The sequence below is a fragment of the Macaca mulatta genome, chromosome 4 (assembly GCF_049350105.2).
Source record: "Macaca mulatta isolate MMU2019108-1 chromosome 4, T2T-MMU8v2.0, whole genome shotgun sequence".
Classification (NCBI taxonomy): Eukaryota; Metazoa; Chordata; class Mammalia; order Primates; family Cercopithecidae; genus Macaca; species Macaca mulatta.
The window spans coordinates 70,011,243-70,025,929 of NC_133409.1; the positions used below are offsets into that span (position 1 = coordinate 70,011,243).

At 43.6% G+C, this 14,687-nt stretch overlaps 1 protein-coding gene across 1 annotated transcript in view; it reads left to right on the forward strand.

Moving 5' to 3' along the window:
• AKAP12 (A-kinase anchoring protein 12) overlaps window positions 1–14,687 on the forward strand; it is a 122,160-nt gene that overhangs the window by 59,354 nt on the left and 48,119 nt on the right. The window contains 1 exon segment of the mRNA NM_001278476.1: window positions 7,841–7,997. Within this exon segment, the coding sequence (NP_001265405.1) occupies window positions 7,841–7,997 (157 nt within the window).

The window sequence follows — 14,687 nt, forward strand, 5'->3', positions numbered from 1 at the left end:
GATTTCATTTGAATCTCACACAATCCAAAAACAGAGATAGTATTAGTCTCAGTTTGTAACTGGGAAAATGAGCTCAGAGGTAAAGTTCCATAGCTGAGAGGAGCTTTTGGACTCTAATCAAGACCTTGTACGTGCTGTGCTGTCTTCTGTTTCCCCCATGCCTTCTATAGTTTAAAAAGAAAAGAAAAGAAAAATCACAGACGGCCCTCCTCCATTTAGACCTTTATATAAACCACCTTTATCCCCTTTGTCCTGCCCAGACCTAGAAAATCAGAAAGATTAGACGCCTTTGCCATTTGCCAGGTGTTATTGTTGAGCGCAGAGCAGGAAGAACACAGGTAATAACTCCCAGAGCTTTCATTTTAGAGAGGAACACAGGCATGGAACAAGTAATTCCCAAGACCACAATTATTGTTAACAAGTAGTATAACAAAGACAGCTAAAATTTATGTTAATAGTTGACTTATTAAGAACTTAATATGTGCCTGGTGATATTTCAGATATTCTTTGAGGTATATAAAAATGAATTCTTGGCCGGGCGAGGTGACTCACGCCTGTAATCCCAACACTTTGGGAAGCCAAAGCGGGTGGATCACTTAAGGTCAGGAGTTCGAGACCAACCTGACCAACATGGTGAAACCCCATCTCTACTAAAAATACAAAAGAATTAGCCAGGTGTGATGGCACTTGCCTGTAATCCCACTTACTTGGGAGGCTGAGGCAGGAGAATCACTTGAACCCAGGAGGCGGAGGTTGCTGTGAGCTGAGATCACATCACTGCACTCCAGCCTGGGTGACAGAGTGAGAGTCTGTCTCAAAAAAAAAAAAAAAAAAAAAAAAAAAGGCAAAGAAAAATGAATTCTTTTTTTTTCTCTCTCTTTTTTTTTTTTTTTTTTTTTTTTTTCTCGCTCTGTCGCCCAGGCTGGAGTGCAGTGGCCAGATCTCAGCTCACTGCAAGCTCTGCCTCCCGGGTTTACGCCATTCTCCTGCCTCAGCCTCCCGAGTAGCTGGGACTACAGGCACCCGCCACCTCACCTGGCTAGTTTTTTGTATTTTTTTAGTAGAGACGGGGTTTCACCGTGTTAGCCAGGATGGTCTCGATCTCCTGACCTTGTGATCCGCCCGTCTCGGCCTCCCAAAGTGCTGGGATTACAGGACCAGCCTAAAAATGAATTATTAACTCCATTTTACAGAGAATGGGGAAGATATGAGGTAGGCAGGAAATATGCTCAAGGTCGTGAAAGTAACTTCCTTAAGGTGGAAGCAAATGTATATGAAACACCCTTGTGAAATGGGTACATAATGCATAGGATAGATGTGTTCTCTGTCAGGAGCCTGGAGTGGTCTGCTGTAGAACTGTGATATGCTTGGCTCTGTCCTGGTCAATGTTTTTGATGAATGGCTTAGCTGAGAACATTAATATGCTATTTACATTTGGCGGTGATATAAACAGAGGAGTTAAAGCTCCAGCAGTGTGACCTGTTGGCTTAGATGATCTTAAGAGATTTATGAACCCTGGCAAGTCAGGTTATTAACATGCTTGAAGCCTAAGAAGCTATGAGTTTTAGGGTTCAATGTGTTTTCACTTTTACAATGATAAAGTGAGTAAAAAGGAAACCACGTCTGTTCTCCCAATCTCCCTCTAAAAGGACAAAACCAAACAATAACAGTGCCATAGAGGTAGCCATTATTAAAGATTTGGTACATATCGTTCCAGACTTTTAAAAAATGCTTATACAAACATTGACTCCTTTTCTCTCTCCCTTTTCCTCTTCCTCTCCCTCTTTGTTAGTGGTTTATTTTTGTTTGGTTTGGTTTTAAACACATAAAAGAATCAAATATTCTCAGCAATTTGCTTCTTTTCCCCCTTAAACTGGGGACATCTTCACCCATGAGTATGTCTGAATTTATCTACCTAGCTTTTGATGCTGTCTATTACATGGACGTCTCATAATTTAACTACTCCCCTCTACTGATAGACATTTAAGTGTTTTTTTGTTTGTTTTTGCACTTTTTGCTATTGTAAAGTATTTAGTACTTATTTATTTTTTCTTTGTAGAGACTAGGTTTCTCTTTGTTGCCCAGGCTGGTCTCAAACTCCTGGCCTAAAGCGATTCTCCTGCCTCAGACACTCAAAGTGCTGGAATTATTAGCATAAGGCACCATGGCCAACCCTATTATAAGTTATTATGTGTTGCACATCATAAATATGTAATGCCATATCTATTAGAATGGCATGGTGTAGCTAACGGGTTTGCATATTTAAAATTCTATCCCTATTTCCAAATTGCCTTCCAGGGATATTGTTTACTGATTTATACTCTGGTTTTTATTTTTTTCTATTTGACATTTTTAAAGATTTACTTTCAAAACACTTCCTATTAGAATGAAGGATAAAACACAGTGAAGAGGTTTCTTTACAAGTTTGTCATGGCATTTAAAATTCCTTCCAGATCATCTTTAATTCTGATCATGTGTGGGTGTGTCCTGGTTATGTTGGCTTCTGGTTCCTTCCCATGAAGGCCACTTACAGGTTTGCTTCTTGGTCGTACTGCCCTGGGTGGAACGAATTGCCCTGTTGGAGCCTCGTCTACGTGTGAACTGCGGGAGTGCTGGGCTGCTTGTACCCGCTCATCCAATGAGCATGTAGATCCGGGAGTATCACTTCTGCAGTGAAAAGAGTTGCTTTAGTTGGCTTACATCCTCTGCTTCCGGCATCCTGACAGCTGTCAAGGGCTCATCATTTGACAACTTCATTAAAGAGCCTGGTACTCTTGTTTCTTACTCTGCAAAGGAGGGCCCCAGAAAGTTGTGGAATCCTGTGGAGAAGGAAGTGGATGGAGAAGTCTCCTGGTTTTTCTGTGGTGCCTCGGCTACCACTTGGACCTTCTTGGTTGTTGTTCTTACAGAAATGAGAGGAAAACACTGTTGCTGGAAACATTGGAGGTTTTTAGGGTCTTTTTTTTTTTTAACAGCTTGTTTAGTTGTCATGTGGTAATACTTCATGGGAATAAACTCTGGCTGACCCACTCAAAGGATATAAGCTTGAAAACATTTAGGGTTTTGATTTGTTCAAAGGAGGCATTTGTGCTTTTTGAAGCACAAATCCAGTGGGAAAATAGGTTTTCTGCTGCTTACCATCTTTAAGTGTAGGGAGTGTGTCTTTCAAGTCTAGTTCTCATCTCGAAAGAAATAACTGTTTATAAAACTAAGTTCAGGGTGGATGGATAAAGCTATGCGAGGAAGCTTCGGAGTAGAAAAAGTGAAATACACATTTCCTCCTTCTTATCTTGTTTGATAACAGTTAAGTCCCAATGTTACTTTCCTCCTTGAAATGGGTGGCCCCCGAATCCCATCTGGCTCCACCGAATCCCATCTGGCTCCACCACCTCCCATCCCATGTGCCACTATGTTGTGTCTGCATCTTTCAGGGTCTCTCTGGGCACAGCTGTGTGTAAATCCTGTCTTCTGTGGCCATTTGAGTTGCAGGGAAAAGAGAGACTGATCGAAGGGAAGCAAGGTGCGTGTTTATTGATGAAGAAATGTATCCACAACGTATGAAACCATCAGGTCATAAAATAACACGTCTTCTCCATTATTTTTTAAGTGAATGCTTTGCCTATATATACACACGTAGAAAACATGGAAAAGACTTAAATGATTGTGGGTTTGATTTCCTCTGATTTGAGGTGACTTTAACTTATTGATAACTCTCAGAAGTCCCTGAATTTTTAACAATGGTATGAATTATTTAGATGGTTTGGGGATGGGAGAAAAAACAAAAACACTTCTGATTTGGAGTGAAATAAAGGGAATTATCCATCTTTAACAACACGTGGGATTTGCAACAGTGTGGACATGTCTGAATGTGACAATCTGACTAGGAATGAAGTCCCATTTTGTGTGGAGTGTTGGTGCCTCATAGGCTCTGAAAGCTCACCTGAGACATCACCCTTCAGGTCAAAGCTTGGGTACCCTGGCGGGATGCAAGCTATTCACAGTAAAATAGACTCAAAACTCAGGTTCAGTAACGTCACTGTCATAAATTGTTTTCTACCGAAGTTAATAATGTATCTAGTGCCTTTCTCAAGTAGGGACAGTTACCATGTGGTTACTGAAAATTACTATCTCGTAATGCATTCGTTATCATACTTAGGATCTAAGGGTGTCTAGCATTTGACCTCGTTTTCAAGGGTCCTTCTTTTTATCATCTAATGCACTTTGCTATGCATGTGTAACATCTCTTTTTTTTTATTTTTTTTGGAGACAGAGTCTCCCTCTGTTGCCCAGGCTGGAGCGCGTGATCTCAGCTTGCTGCAACTTCCACCTCCCAGGTTCAAGCGATTCTCCTGCCTCAGCCTCCTGAGTAGCTGGGACTACAGGCACACACCACCACACCTGGCTAATGTTTTGTATTTTTAGTAGAGATGAAATTTCACCGTGTTAGCCACAATGGTCTCGATCTCCTGCCCTCATGATCTGCCCGCCTTGGCCTCCCAAAGTGCTGGGATTACAGGCGTGAGCCACCGTGCCCAGCGTAACATCTCTTTTTTAAATTATGGTTTTATTTGGAGACGAGGGTCTCTCTATGTTGTCCAGGCTGGCCTCAAACTTGTGGGCTCAAGCAGTCCTCCTGCCTCAGTCTCCCAAGTGCTGGGACTACAGCACGCATCACAGTGCCCGGCTCGGTAACATTCCTGAAAGAGTAGACAGAAATTTGTGCCTGTGTGCTATAGAGTCTTCATGTTTAAAGAGACTCACTTTGGCTCCAACTAAAGATATCTTGGATTAGACAATTCACAAAGGATTATAATAATTTTTTCATTTTGGGTAGTTTGTAGAACCCTAAACTCTATAGAACTTCAGAGTTCTGGTTCCTAAACAAGAGGCACAATTGACCAAAGTTTATTGCTTTGAAATTGAGGTATTAAGAAGGCTTTTTTATGTTCCCTGTTTAGTTTGCCATGTCACGAAACTGTATATGTCAACAGTTTCTAGGTTTAAGATTCACTGGGTTACCATATAGTCCACAATAATATGTGATTCCTGCTTTCCTCCCCCAACTTTTCTTCCTGTTATTAGTCAAATCTAAGTCCTATGTACATACTCAATGATATTTAGTTAAAATACTCTGACATTTGGCTGGGCGCAGTGGCTCATGCCTGTAATCCCAGCACTTTGGGAGGCTGAGGCGGGAGGATCATCTGAGATCAGGAGTTGGAGACCAGCCTGGCCAACGTGGTGAAATCCCATCTCTACTAAAACTACAAAAATCAGCTGGGCATGGTGGCAGGCGCCTGTAATCCCAGCTACTCAGGAGGCTGAGGCAGAAGAATCGCTTGAACCCAAAAGGCGGATGTTGCAGTGAGCAAAGATCACGCCATTGGACCACAGCCTGGGGGACAAGAGTGAGAATCCATCTCAAAAAAAAAAAAGAAATACTCTGACATTTTTGCTGTTGGGCTTTGTGGAGACACACTACCCCCTTCTCCATTCCCTACCCCCTGCTTTTGTCTTTAGGTTTCATTTAAAATTCCCATCTTTCATATTTTGGTAAGAGAAGACTTTAAGTGGAAATGTAATCTGAGTATTCTGTTTAATAAACGGACTCAGCATGGGCATTTTGAAGCCAACAATCCCATCTGTAGTGTAAGTATTAAACTACAGTGGTATTATTTCAGGAGGAAGCTTATGCAGTTGAAGGACAGCCTTGCTGGGAGCCGAGAACAGCCAGGTGAAATCAATTTAGCACAACTCAAGGCTTCTGGATTGCGTGTCTTGAACTCAGTCCCTTCAGGGTTCAGGGTCTTAAGTCAGTGGTGTGGCCAGAGTCACTCACTGGCCTGGAAGCAGGATGGAATGATGTCAGACCGAGTGCAGAGCTGAGATTGCTTTGTAGCATGCAGGTCTGTACCAGACGTTTTCCAGACCTGTTCCAGACCTGGAATACCCTTTAAGTCATTTTATAGTTGTGTGTAGTAACAGGAGCTTCAAAACATGGCACCTATCTTTATGTTGAGAGCCTTAAACAGAAAAACCCTGGAAATAGTTGGTGGCAAGAGCTGTCTTCGGGCCACGATGCTCCCATTCCTGAGCTGTGTGACCTGGGACAGGACAACCCCACCCCACCAGAATTGCTTTGAGTCCCAGTGTCATTATTATAAAATGGAAATAGCAGTTGCCTACGCTGGTTTTAAGATAAATGAGATATCTGTATATATAACATTGTTGTAAGACATTTAGGTTCCTAATGGTCATTGTTTCTACTGGCTTAAAATATTTTTACCTATATTCTCAGGATTAAAAATATGACCAAGAGCAGGCCGGACCCGGTGGTTCACGCCTGTAATCCTAGCACTTTGGGAGGCAGAGGTGGGCGGATCACTTGAGGTCAGGAGTCTGAGACTGGCCTGGCCAACATGGCAAAACCACGTCTCTACTGAAAATACAAAAATTAGCCAGGCGTGGTGGCACACGCCTTTAATCCCAGCTATGTGGGAGGCTGAGGCAGGAGGAGGATCACTTGAACCTGGGAGGTGGAGGTTGCAGTGAACCGAGACTGCACCACTGCACTTCAGTCTGGGTGACAGAGTGAGACTCCATCTCAAAAAAAAAAAGTATTATATGACCAAGGGCATGCCTACATGCCTGCTGATTTTGTGAGGTTTTTTTGTTTTTCTCGCTCTGTCACCCAGGCTGGAGTGCTGTGGCTCGATCTCTGCTCACTGCAGCCTCCACCTCCCACATCCACCTCCAGGTTCAAGTGATTCTCCTGCTTCAGCCTCCCGAGTAGCTGGGACTACAGGCACGCGCCCCCATGCCTGGCTAATTTTTTTGTATTTTTAGTAGAGACGGGGTTTCACTATGTTGGCCAGGCTGGTCTTGAACTCCTCATCTCGTGATCTGCCCGCCTTGGCCTCCCAAAGTGCTGGGATTACAAACATGAGCCACCTTGCCCGGCCATGCCTGCTGATTTTGAAACTGATGCCATTGATTGCATAGGGCATCCTGTGGGGAGGATTGCAAATGACCATTGTAGTAATATTTTTAAGGAAAAAACAATTACCCAAATGCACGTGTTATATGTGTCTTGTTTGCTCGCTGGGCTCTGGGAGCACTGGCCTTCGCACCAAAGGGCCTCCCTTCTCTGCACCCCCTTTATCCTTTTCTCACACAGCCCTTGCCTGTGGAAATGAGGTCTCAGCTTTACCATTACTTCCTCAGAGAAGTCCTGGACACCCCCAGCCTCAGTTAGGGCTGGTTTGTTTTTTGGTTTTTTTTTTTTTTTTTTTTTTTTAACAAAAAGGGCTCTGTTTATTATTATTTGCTCTATGTATGCCTCCTTCATGACAGTTTCCACAACTGCAGTTTAGTAATTATTTGTTTAAAAGTCTGCCTTCTGACTTGTTCAGTCAATTATGTTTAACCTGCATCTAATCGCAAGGAAACATTATTTATTATTTTGAAGTAAAAAAGGGGTTTTTAAGTCTGCCTTCCATAGTAATTTGTAAGCTCAAAGCTTTGGGAAACACATCTGATTTATTCATGTTTGTATCTGAAATAGGTCTGGAAAGGTGAGTGTGTGTCTGGTGTTCCAATGAAGGAATTAATGAGTGGATGAATGGCTCGTGGGAACACTTTCCCAAATTCAAGGCCCTACCTGCTTGTAAGGTAGCTGGATCTTTCAGACAAATATAAGACTTAACTCTTCATTGTTTCTGAACTTCCTTTTCTCTGTATTTCTTCTTTCACTGCTTTATATTCTGGAAGTTAATGCCTTGTTTCTTGACTTGGTCGTGAGGACCCAAATTAAGTTTCTATGGCTTTGTCTTTCCCATAGCTCCTACAGAAGAATGGTCAGCTGTCCACCATCAATGGCGTAGCTGAGCAAGACGAGCTCAGCCTCCAGGAGGGTGACCTGAATGGCCAGGAAGGAGCCCGGAAAGGTCAAGGAGCCCTAAACGGCCAGGAGGAAGAAGAAGTCATTGTCACCGATGGTAAGCCGCCCCTCCAGAACTGGAAGGCACACAGCACTTGCAACAAACTTTGAACTCAGCAGAAAATACTCTGTCATACTGCCTGGTGGTGGATTGACGTTAATAGCAGAAACAATCAATTGGTTACAAAAGGAAGTACTTATCTGACCGTTTGGATACCCCCTATACTTAGACCTTGAAGTTATGTTTCCTTTTTCTTATCTGGAACTTGATGCTTTTTAAATTATTGTTGCTCTGTCCCAGCTCCTTGTCTGGAGTTATATGTGAGTTCTTGTTGGAAGCATAAGTCACGGTTGCTTTAACAGTATCTCTCCCTCTAGAGAGGAGCCTGCTATACTTCCTCAACTTTTTCTGATGGGCGCATTGCAAGGCACATACCCCTCTTTGCTTAAACTATGATGTGCTGCATGTTTTATAGCTCTTGAGCCTAGAGATCCTCGAGGCATGGTTAGTGAAGAGTGATCATTTGGACACAGTATTGGGATTTGATTTTTACCCATATAGGGGGTGGGGAACCACATCTTAAGGTCAGAATTGAGCGCATATGGACCAGTAAGTCTCTTGTGAAAAGTGAAAGGCTGCATGTTGAAGAAGGACCTTTGTCTACTCTGAGTTCATTGTTTCATTTAATCATAAATAAAGGGATAACCAGTAACCACTATCAAAGATATGTAAAATGATGATTCGGCATATGGTAAATTGATTCATGTAATATGAATAAGAGAGACAAATGAAGGGAAAAATCCTTTCACAGGAGATTCAACGTCGCCTCACTTAGATGAGATTCTTCAAACATGTGGAACCTGTTTTTCTTCTTGTTTGATGCCCCCACAGAGCTGCTTCAAGCAGGGAGCTGCTTTTGAAGTTGGTGGGAATACTTATCTGTATATAGCACCACAGGCACAATATAAAGTTAGAAATATACACAGTCTCACAGGCGGAGTATTTGCATGACCTAGTGTGAGAGTTTCAAATAATTTTCACCCAAGTGATTGGAATGGACCCAACTCAAATTCCCAAGTCCAAAGCTTTGTCCTTCCCGTGTTAACTTTTGAATCAAGTCAAGCACCAGCAACATGTGAGCTTACTATGGCCAAGTCCATAAGGTTAAGACAAGGCAACTTGGTGACTACCAAATGAATTGTGCGAGGGATGAGAGCTGCAGGGTTCAGGTGGAGCTGTCACTTGAGATCAGAGGGGAGATTGGGGGAGGCTGGATTTAGATGTGTCTAAACAAGGAATGCCAGCAAAAGTGAGGAGAATAATAACAGCCAGCACTTGATGTGCTTTTATTATAGAGCCCAGAGAGGTGCCTTTTGTGTGTTACCACCTTTAATAGATACAGCAACTGTATGAAGTAGGTAATATTGTTCCCAAGAGGCAAATCCAGATCAGCAGATTCCAAAACCACTTAACTGCTGCGCGCTGACTGTGCAGGGCAGGTTCGGAGGCTGGTGTGTTGGAACAGCCTGGCCCCAGCAAAGAGTTTTCATTGAAGGGTGTAGAATGAAAGCCCAGAAGGGAAAAGGGGCCAGATAACAGGGCCCTGAAAGCAGAGTGGAGTTTAGAAAGTATGTAGTGGACAACGTGTGATCACTGAACTATGCCACCAAGGGGGTGCCAGAGGCTTCTTGTCTGACTTAGCTGATCTCTAGGATGGATAAGAGGAGGGAGGGATGGGGCAGGGACACGCGTTTTTTTTTCATAGAATCCCAAATAGCCTGGAAATTCTTTTTTAATCTGCGGCATGTTTACTGGAGGTCTTAAGGTTATCTTCCGTTAGTCCAGTTGTGATTTCTTTTACATTTCAGCCACGTGGGTAAACACCGATTTTCACAGTGAGTGATTCAGTCTCTCCCCTGTGACTATTCCGTCGTCTCCCTGAGGTGACCCAGACCTCTGACCATGGCCTCAGAGGTCTGAGCAAATATCAAATCCCCCATGCAGGAAGGGTGGTGATTTTTATTGTTTCTTTTTTGAGACGGAGTCTCACTCTGTCGCCCAGGCTGGAGAGCAGTGGCTCGAGCTCGGCTCACTGCAACGTCTGCCTCCCCGCACCCTCCCCCTACCCCCGGCTCAAGTGATTCTCCTGCCTCAGTCGCCTGAGTAGCTGGGACGTGCCACCACACTTGGCTAATTTTTGTATTTTTAGTAGAAACAGGGTTTCACCATGTTGGCCAATCTGGTTTTGAACTCCTGACCTCAAGGGATATGCCCGCCTCAGCCGTCCAAAGTGGTGGGATTACAGGCATGAGCCATCATGCCCCACTGTGGAAGAGTGGTAATTAATACACATTTTTTGTTTTAGCTGTTGTTTATTTATTTTGAGACAGGGTCTTGCTCTATCACCCAGGCTAGAGTGCAGTGGCATGATTTTGGCTCACTGCAACCTCCGCCTCCCGGGTTCAAGTGATTCTCCTGCCTTAGCCTCCCAAGTGGCTGAGATTACAGGCATGCACCACCACACCCGGCTAATGTTTGTATTTTTATTAGAGACAGGGTTTCACCATGTTGGCCAGGCTGGTCTTGAACTCCTGACCGAAGGTGATCCGCCTGCCTCAGCCTCCCAAAGTGTTGGGATTACAGGCGTGAGCCACCATGCCCGGCCACTCATGATTAGGTTTTATGGTTGCTTCCAGAAATCAGAATTCTACATGACAGTTTGCTGTAGTATAGACAAAGGCATAATTTGGCATGTGACACTGACCTGTAGGGTTTGGGACTCCTTTGTTTCTACCACTGTCCACTTAAATAAGAAGAGGGGCCTGGGAGGTCCCTGGGAGGATTGGCCCACAGTGGAATTTGGTCCTGCCGTAGATAAAATAGCAAGATCAACCAATGGGAGAAAATAATGAACAAGGACCATTCCTGCTGGAGGGTTTTTACTTTACAGTGGCAGACAATATTTAGACAAAGCCAGAGGTGACATTATTTTCCCCATCTTGACTCACTTGCTCTAAAACTGGAAATACTGGTAATTCAGAACCAACCCTCCTCCTATAATGAAAACAGAATTCTGCTTCTTTGTAAACTTTCTTAAATGTTAGAAAGAAGGAACTGCATACTAAATATTGTTTAAACTGTACAGCAGGGTCCGATATATGTAGGTTTTGGGAGGGGGCTTGATTATGTTGTTTGGCCTTCTATAAGAGCACACACAATGAGGCATGGACACAAACATTTATTTATAATGAAAATACACACAACTAATTACCTTAGTCTTGGTGAGTGGTCCCTTTCTTCTGAGCTTTGGGATTTTCAGTTTATACAAACTGCTTATATAGAAATGCAACTGGGCTTCCTCTCCCTAACTAAAAAGTGCTGTCATGCTGTGCTATTCCCAGCATTCCCAGAGAGCGCACAAGTGCCATTAGTTTTGGGAAAATCTGCTTCTGCTGAAAAGATGAAAAAAAGAAAAAAAGAAAGCTGCCTTTCCCCAACCCAAATTATCAATCGTTTTATAGTCTATGGCTTGTATGGTCTTGTCTTTGTTAAAAACCCAAACAAGAGGCTGGGCGCGGTGGCTCACGCCTGTAATCCCAGCACTTTGGGGGACCGAGGCGGGTGGGTCACCTAATGTCAGGAGATTGAGACCAGCCTGGCCAACATGGTGAAACCCTGTCTCTACCAAAAATACAAAAAATCGGCTGGGCGTGGTGGCAGATGCCTGTAATCCCAGCTACTCCGGAGGCTGAGGCAGGAGAATCGCCTGAACCCAGGAGGTGGACGGAGGGTGCAGTGAGCTGAGATCATGCCATTGCACTCCAGCCTAGGCAACAAGAACAAAACAAGAGTTTTGTTTCAAAAAAAAAAAAACAAAACAAAAACCCAAGCAAGAATGATTTTTAAAGCATTGTATCTTGGGCTGAGGCCAATTTTAGATTTAAAACTTTTGCAGGCTGGGTGTGGTGGCTCACGCCTGTAATCACAGCACTTTGGGAGGCCAAGGCAGGCAGATCGCTTAGGTCCAGGATTTTGAGATCAGCCAGAGCAACATGGTGAAACCCTGTCTCTTTTTTCTTTTTCTTTTTTTTTTTTTTTTAACTTTTGGAAATAAGAACAACTTTGAAAATTTAAACGTGAAATTCAATCTTAGTATCTGTTAGGCAGAGGATTTTTTTTCCCCCAAACAGTTGAGGAAAATCAATTACTCAAAAAACAACACCTTATTTATTTTAATAATAGCATATTTGATTTTGAAATAAAGTGTCTGCAAAACTCATTGCCATATACAAGGGATCCAGTGAGTATCTCAGGTCTTCACACATTTGAATTAATCACTTACAACGCAGTTATTTGTTTTCTTTTTGAGATTTGCCTCTCTGCAGAATACATACAGCAAGCATTTTAAAGCATGTGAAAACCACCTTTTCTCCAACCTTCACAGGTCACATTTGTTTCTGTGAGCAAACAAACAATGACAGTCTCTTCCTTAGCTTTAGGATTTTTTTTTTTTTTTTTTTTTTTTTAAGAGGGCCTTGCTCTGTTGCCCAGGTTGGAGTGCAGTAGTGCAATCATGGTTTAATGCAGCCTCAAACTTCTGGGCACATGTGATGCTTCTGCCTCAGCCTTCCCAGTAGCTAAGACTACAGGCATGTGCCACTGCACCAGACAGTTTTTTAAAATGCTTTTGTAGAAACAGGTTCTTGCCATGTTACCCAAGCTGGTCTCAAATTCTTGGCTTCAAGCTTCCTCCTATGTCAGCCTCCCAAAGTCTTGGGATTACAGACGTGAGCCACCACAGCCGGCCTTAAATAATTTTTGTTCACAGAGGCTTCACACCCTTTGCGTACCCAGAGTTGAGGATATTTACACCAGCAGCAACGGAGCAGGAAGCAGCTGGGTGCTCTGACCTTGGCATTTGCCACTCTGGGGCCAGCTGCTTTAAAACTGTCAGCCAGTGACCAGATGAACCAGGCCTTGTTACGCTAATCAGAGAATGGTGTAGAGGCGGCTCCTGGTGTGTGCACGTGGACCACCACTGTGACACCAGCTGTGATCACACCCCCCACCCCCCAGGGAAAAATAAAAAACAAAAAGCCTCAAAATGCTGTCCCTTAAAGCAGAAGCCTTGGAGAGGGTGTATTTCTTAACGTTTTACAGGATTCCACTTTTCTACATCTGAGTATTTTCCCCCAGATATAGTAACAAATACAACACTATAGAGAATTTCATTTTTCTAATGGTAATTAATGTCATGGTCTGCTTTTATTAAATTTGCCATTTGAACCCACCAGCTCCTGGTGTACAATTCCTCTGGGAAGCAGAAAGGCTGAAAGGTTACCGCCAGATAATCCCAGCCCTCCCTACAGATCTTGTTACCTTACAGAAAATCCATTCTGAGTTAAAAGTCGTTCTTTTTTGCTTTGAACATTTAATAACTTTATCTGTTAGTAGGCACCCTAAGAGCTGCTCTGAGCCTCTTCAAAGATGACCCCCCCCACCCTATACCTGTTTCTCTGCAAGAGGCTGCTTTCTCTGCCCAAAAGGAATATTTTTATGATTTGATTCCTTTTCTATTTCAGTTTTCAAATTGTGACATCATTGGTATCTTGTTGGATGTGCCTGTCACCCACATTACAGCCCTCCACTCCTCCTTTCCTTTTCTCCACACCAGTTGTTAACATCTGGCATTTGACGTCTGTCTCTCACCCTCACTTGGTCTAAAATATAAGAATCAAGCCCAGGTGTGGTGCCTTACAACTGTAATCCCAGCACTTTGGGAGGCTGAGGAGGGCGGATCACTTGAGCCCAGGAGTTCGAGACCAGCCCGGGAAGCATAGTAAGACCCTTGTCTCTATGAACATTTAAAAAAAATTAGCTGGACGTGGTGGTGCACGCCTGTATTCCCAGCTACTTGGGAGGCTAAGGTGGGAGGATCACTTGACTTGAGCCCAGGAGTTTGAGGCTGCAGTGAGCCGTGATTGCACCACTGTATCAGCCTGGGCAACAGATTGAGACCCTGTCTCAAAAAATAAAATAAAATATAAGAATCATAAGGACGGCCGGGCGTGGTGGCTCATGCCTCTAATCTCAGCACTTTGGGAGGCCAAAGTGGGTGGATCATGAGGTCAGGAGATCGAGACAATCCTGGCTAACACAGTGAAACCCCATCTCTACTAAAAATACAAAAAAATTAGTTGGGCATGGTGGCGGGCGCCTGTAGTCCCAACTACTCAGGAGGCTGAAGCAGGAGAATCGCTTGAACCTGGGAGGTAGAGGTTTCTGTGAGCTGAGATCGCACCACTGCACTCCTGCCTGGGCGACAAGAGGGAGACTCCGTCTCAAAAAAAAAAAAAAAAAAAAAAAAAAAAAAAGAATCATGAGGGCAGAGATTTCTTGGGATGGGGATTCGGAGGGTGGTCCATGGCAGGAGATGGGATGAGGGGGGCTGTTTTGTTCAGTGCTGAATCCTCTGAGCCTGGACCAGTAGCTAGAACAGAGGAAGTGCTCAGCAAGTATTTGAATAAATGAAGACAGAGTTTTCAGATGGAGTTCACGGTATTACATTTATAATCATCTAGGTAAGGAGGATTCGTTGGCTTTAACTCTGTATCAATTCATTTCCTGCTTAAAGACTGCGACTTTGTACGTTTTATCCAAGGCGCTCTTTCCTTTGTTGCATCCGCACTTACAAAGCCAGACCCTTTTCAGGACTGCACCATGCTGGGTTCTCATAGGTGCTTGCTG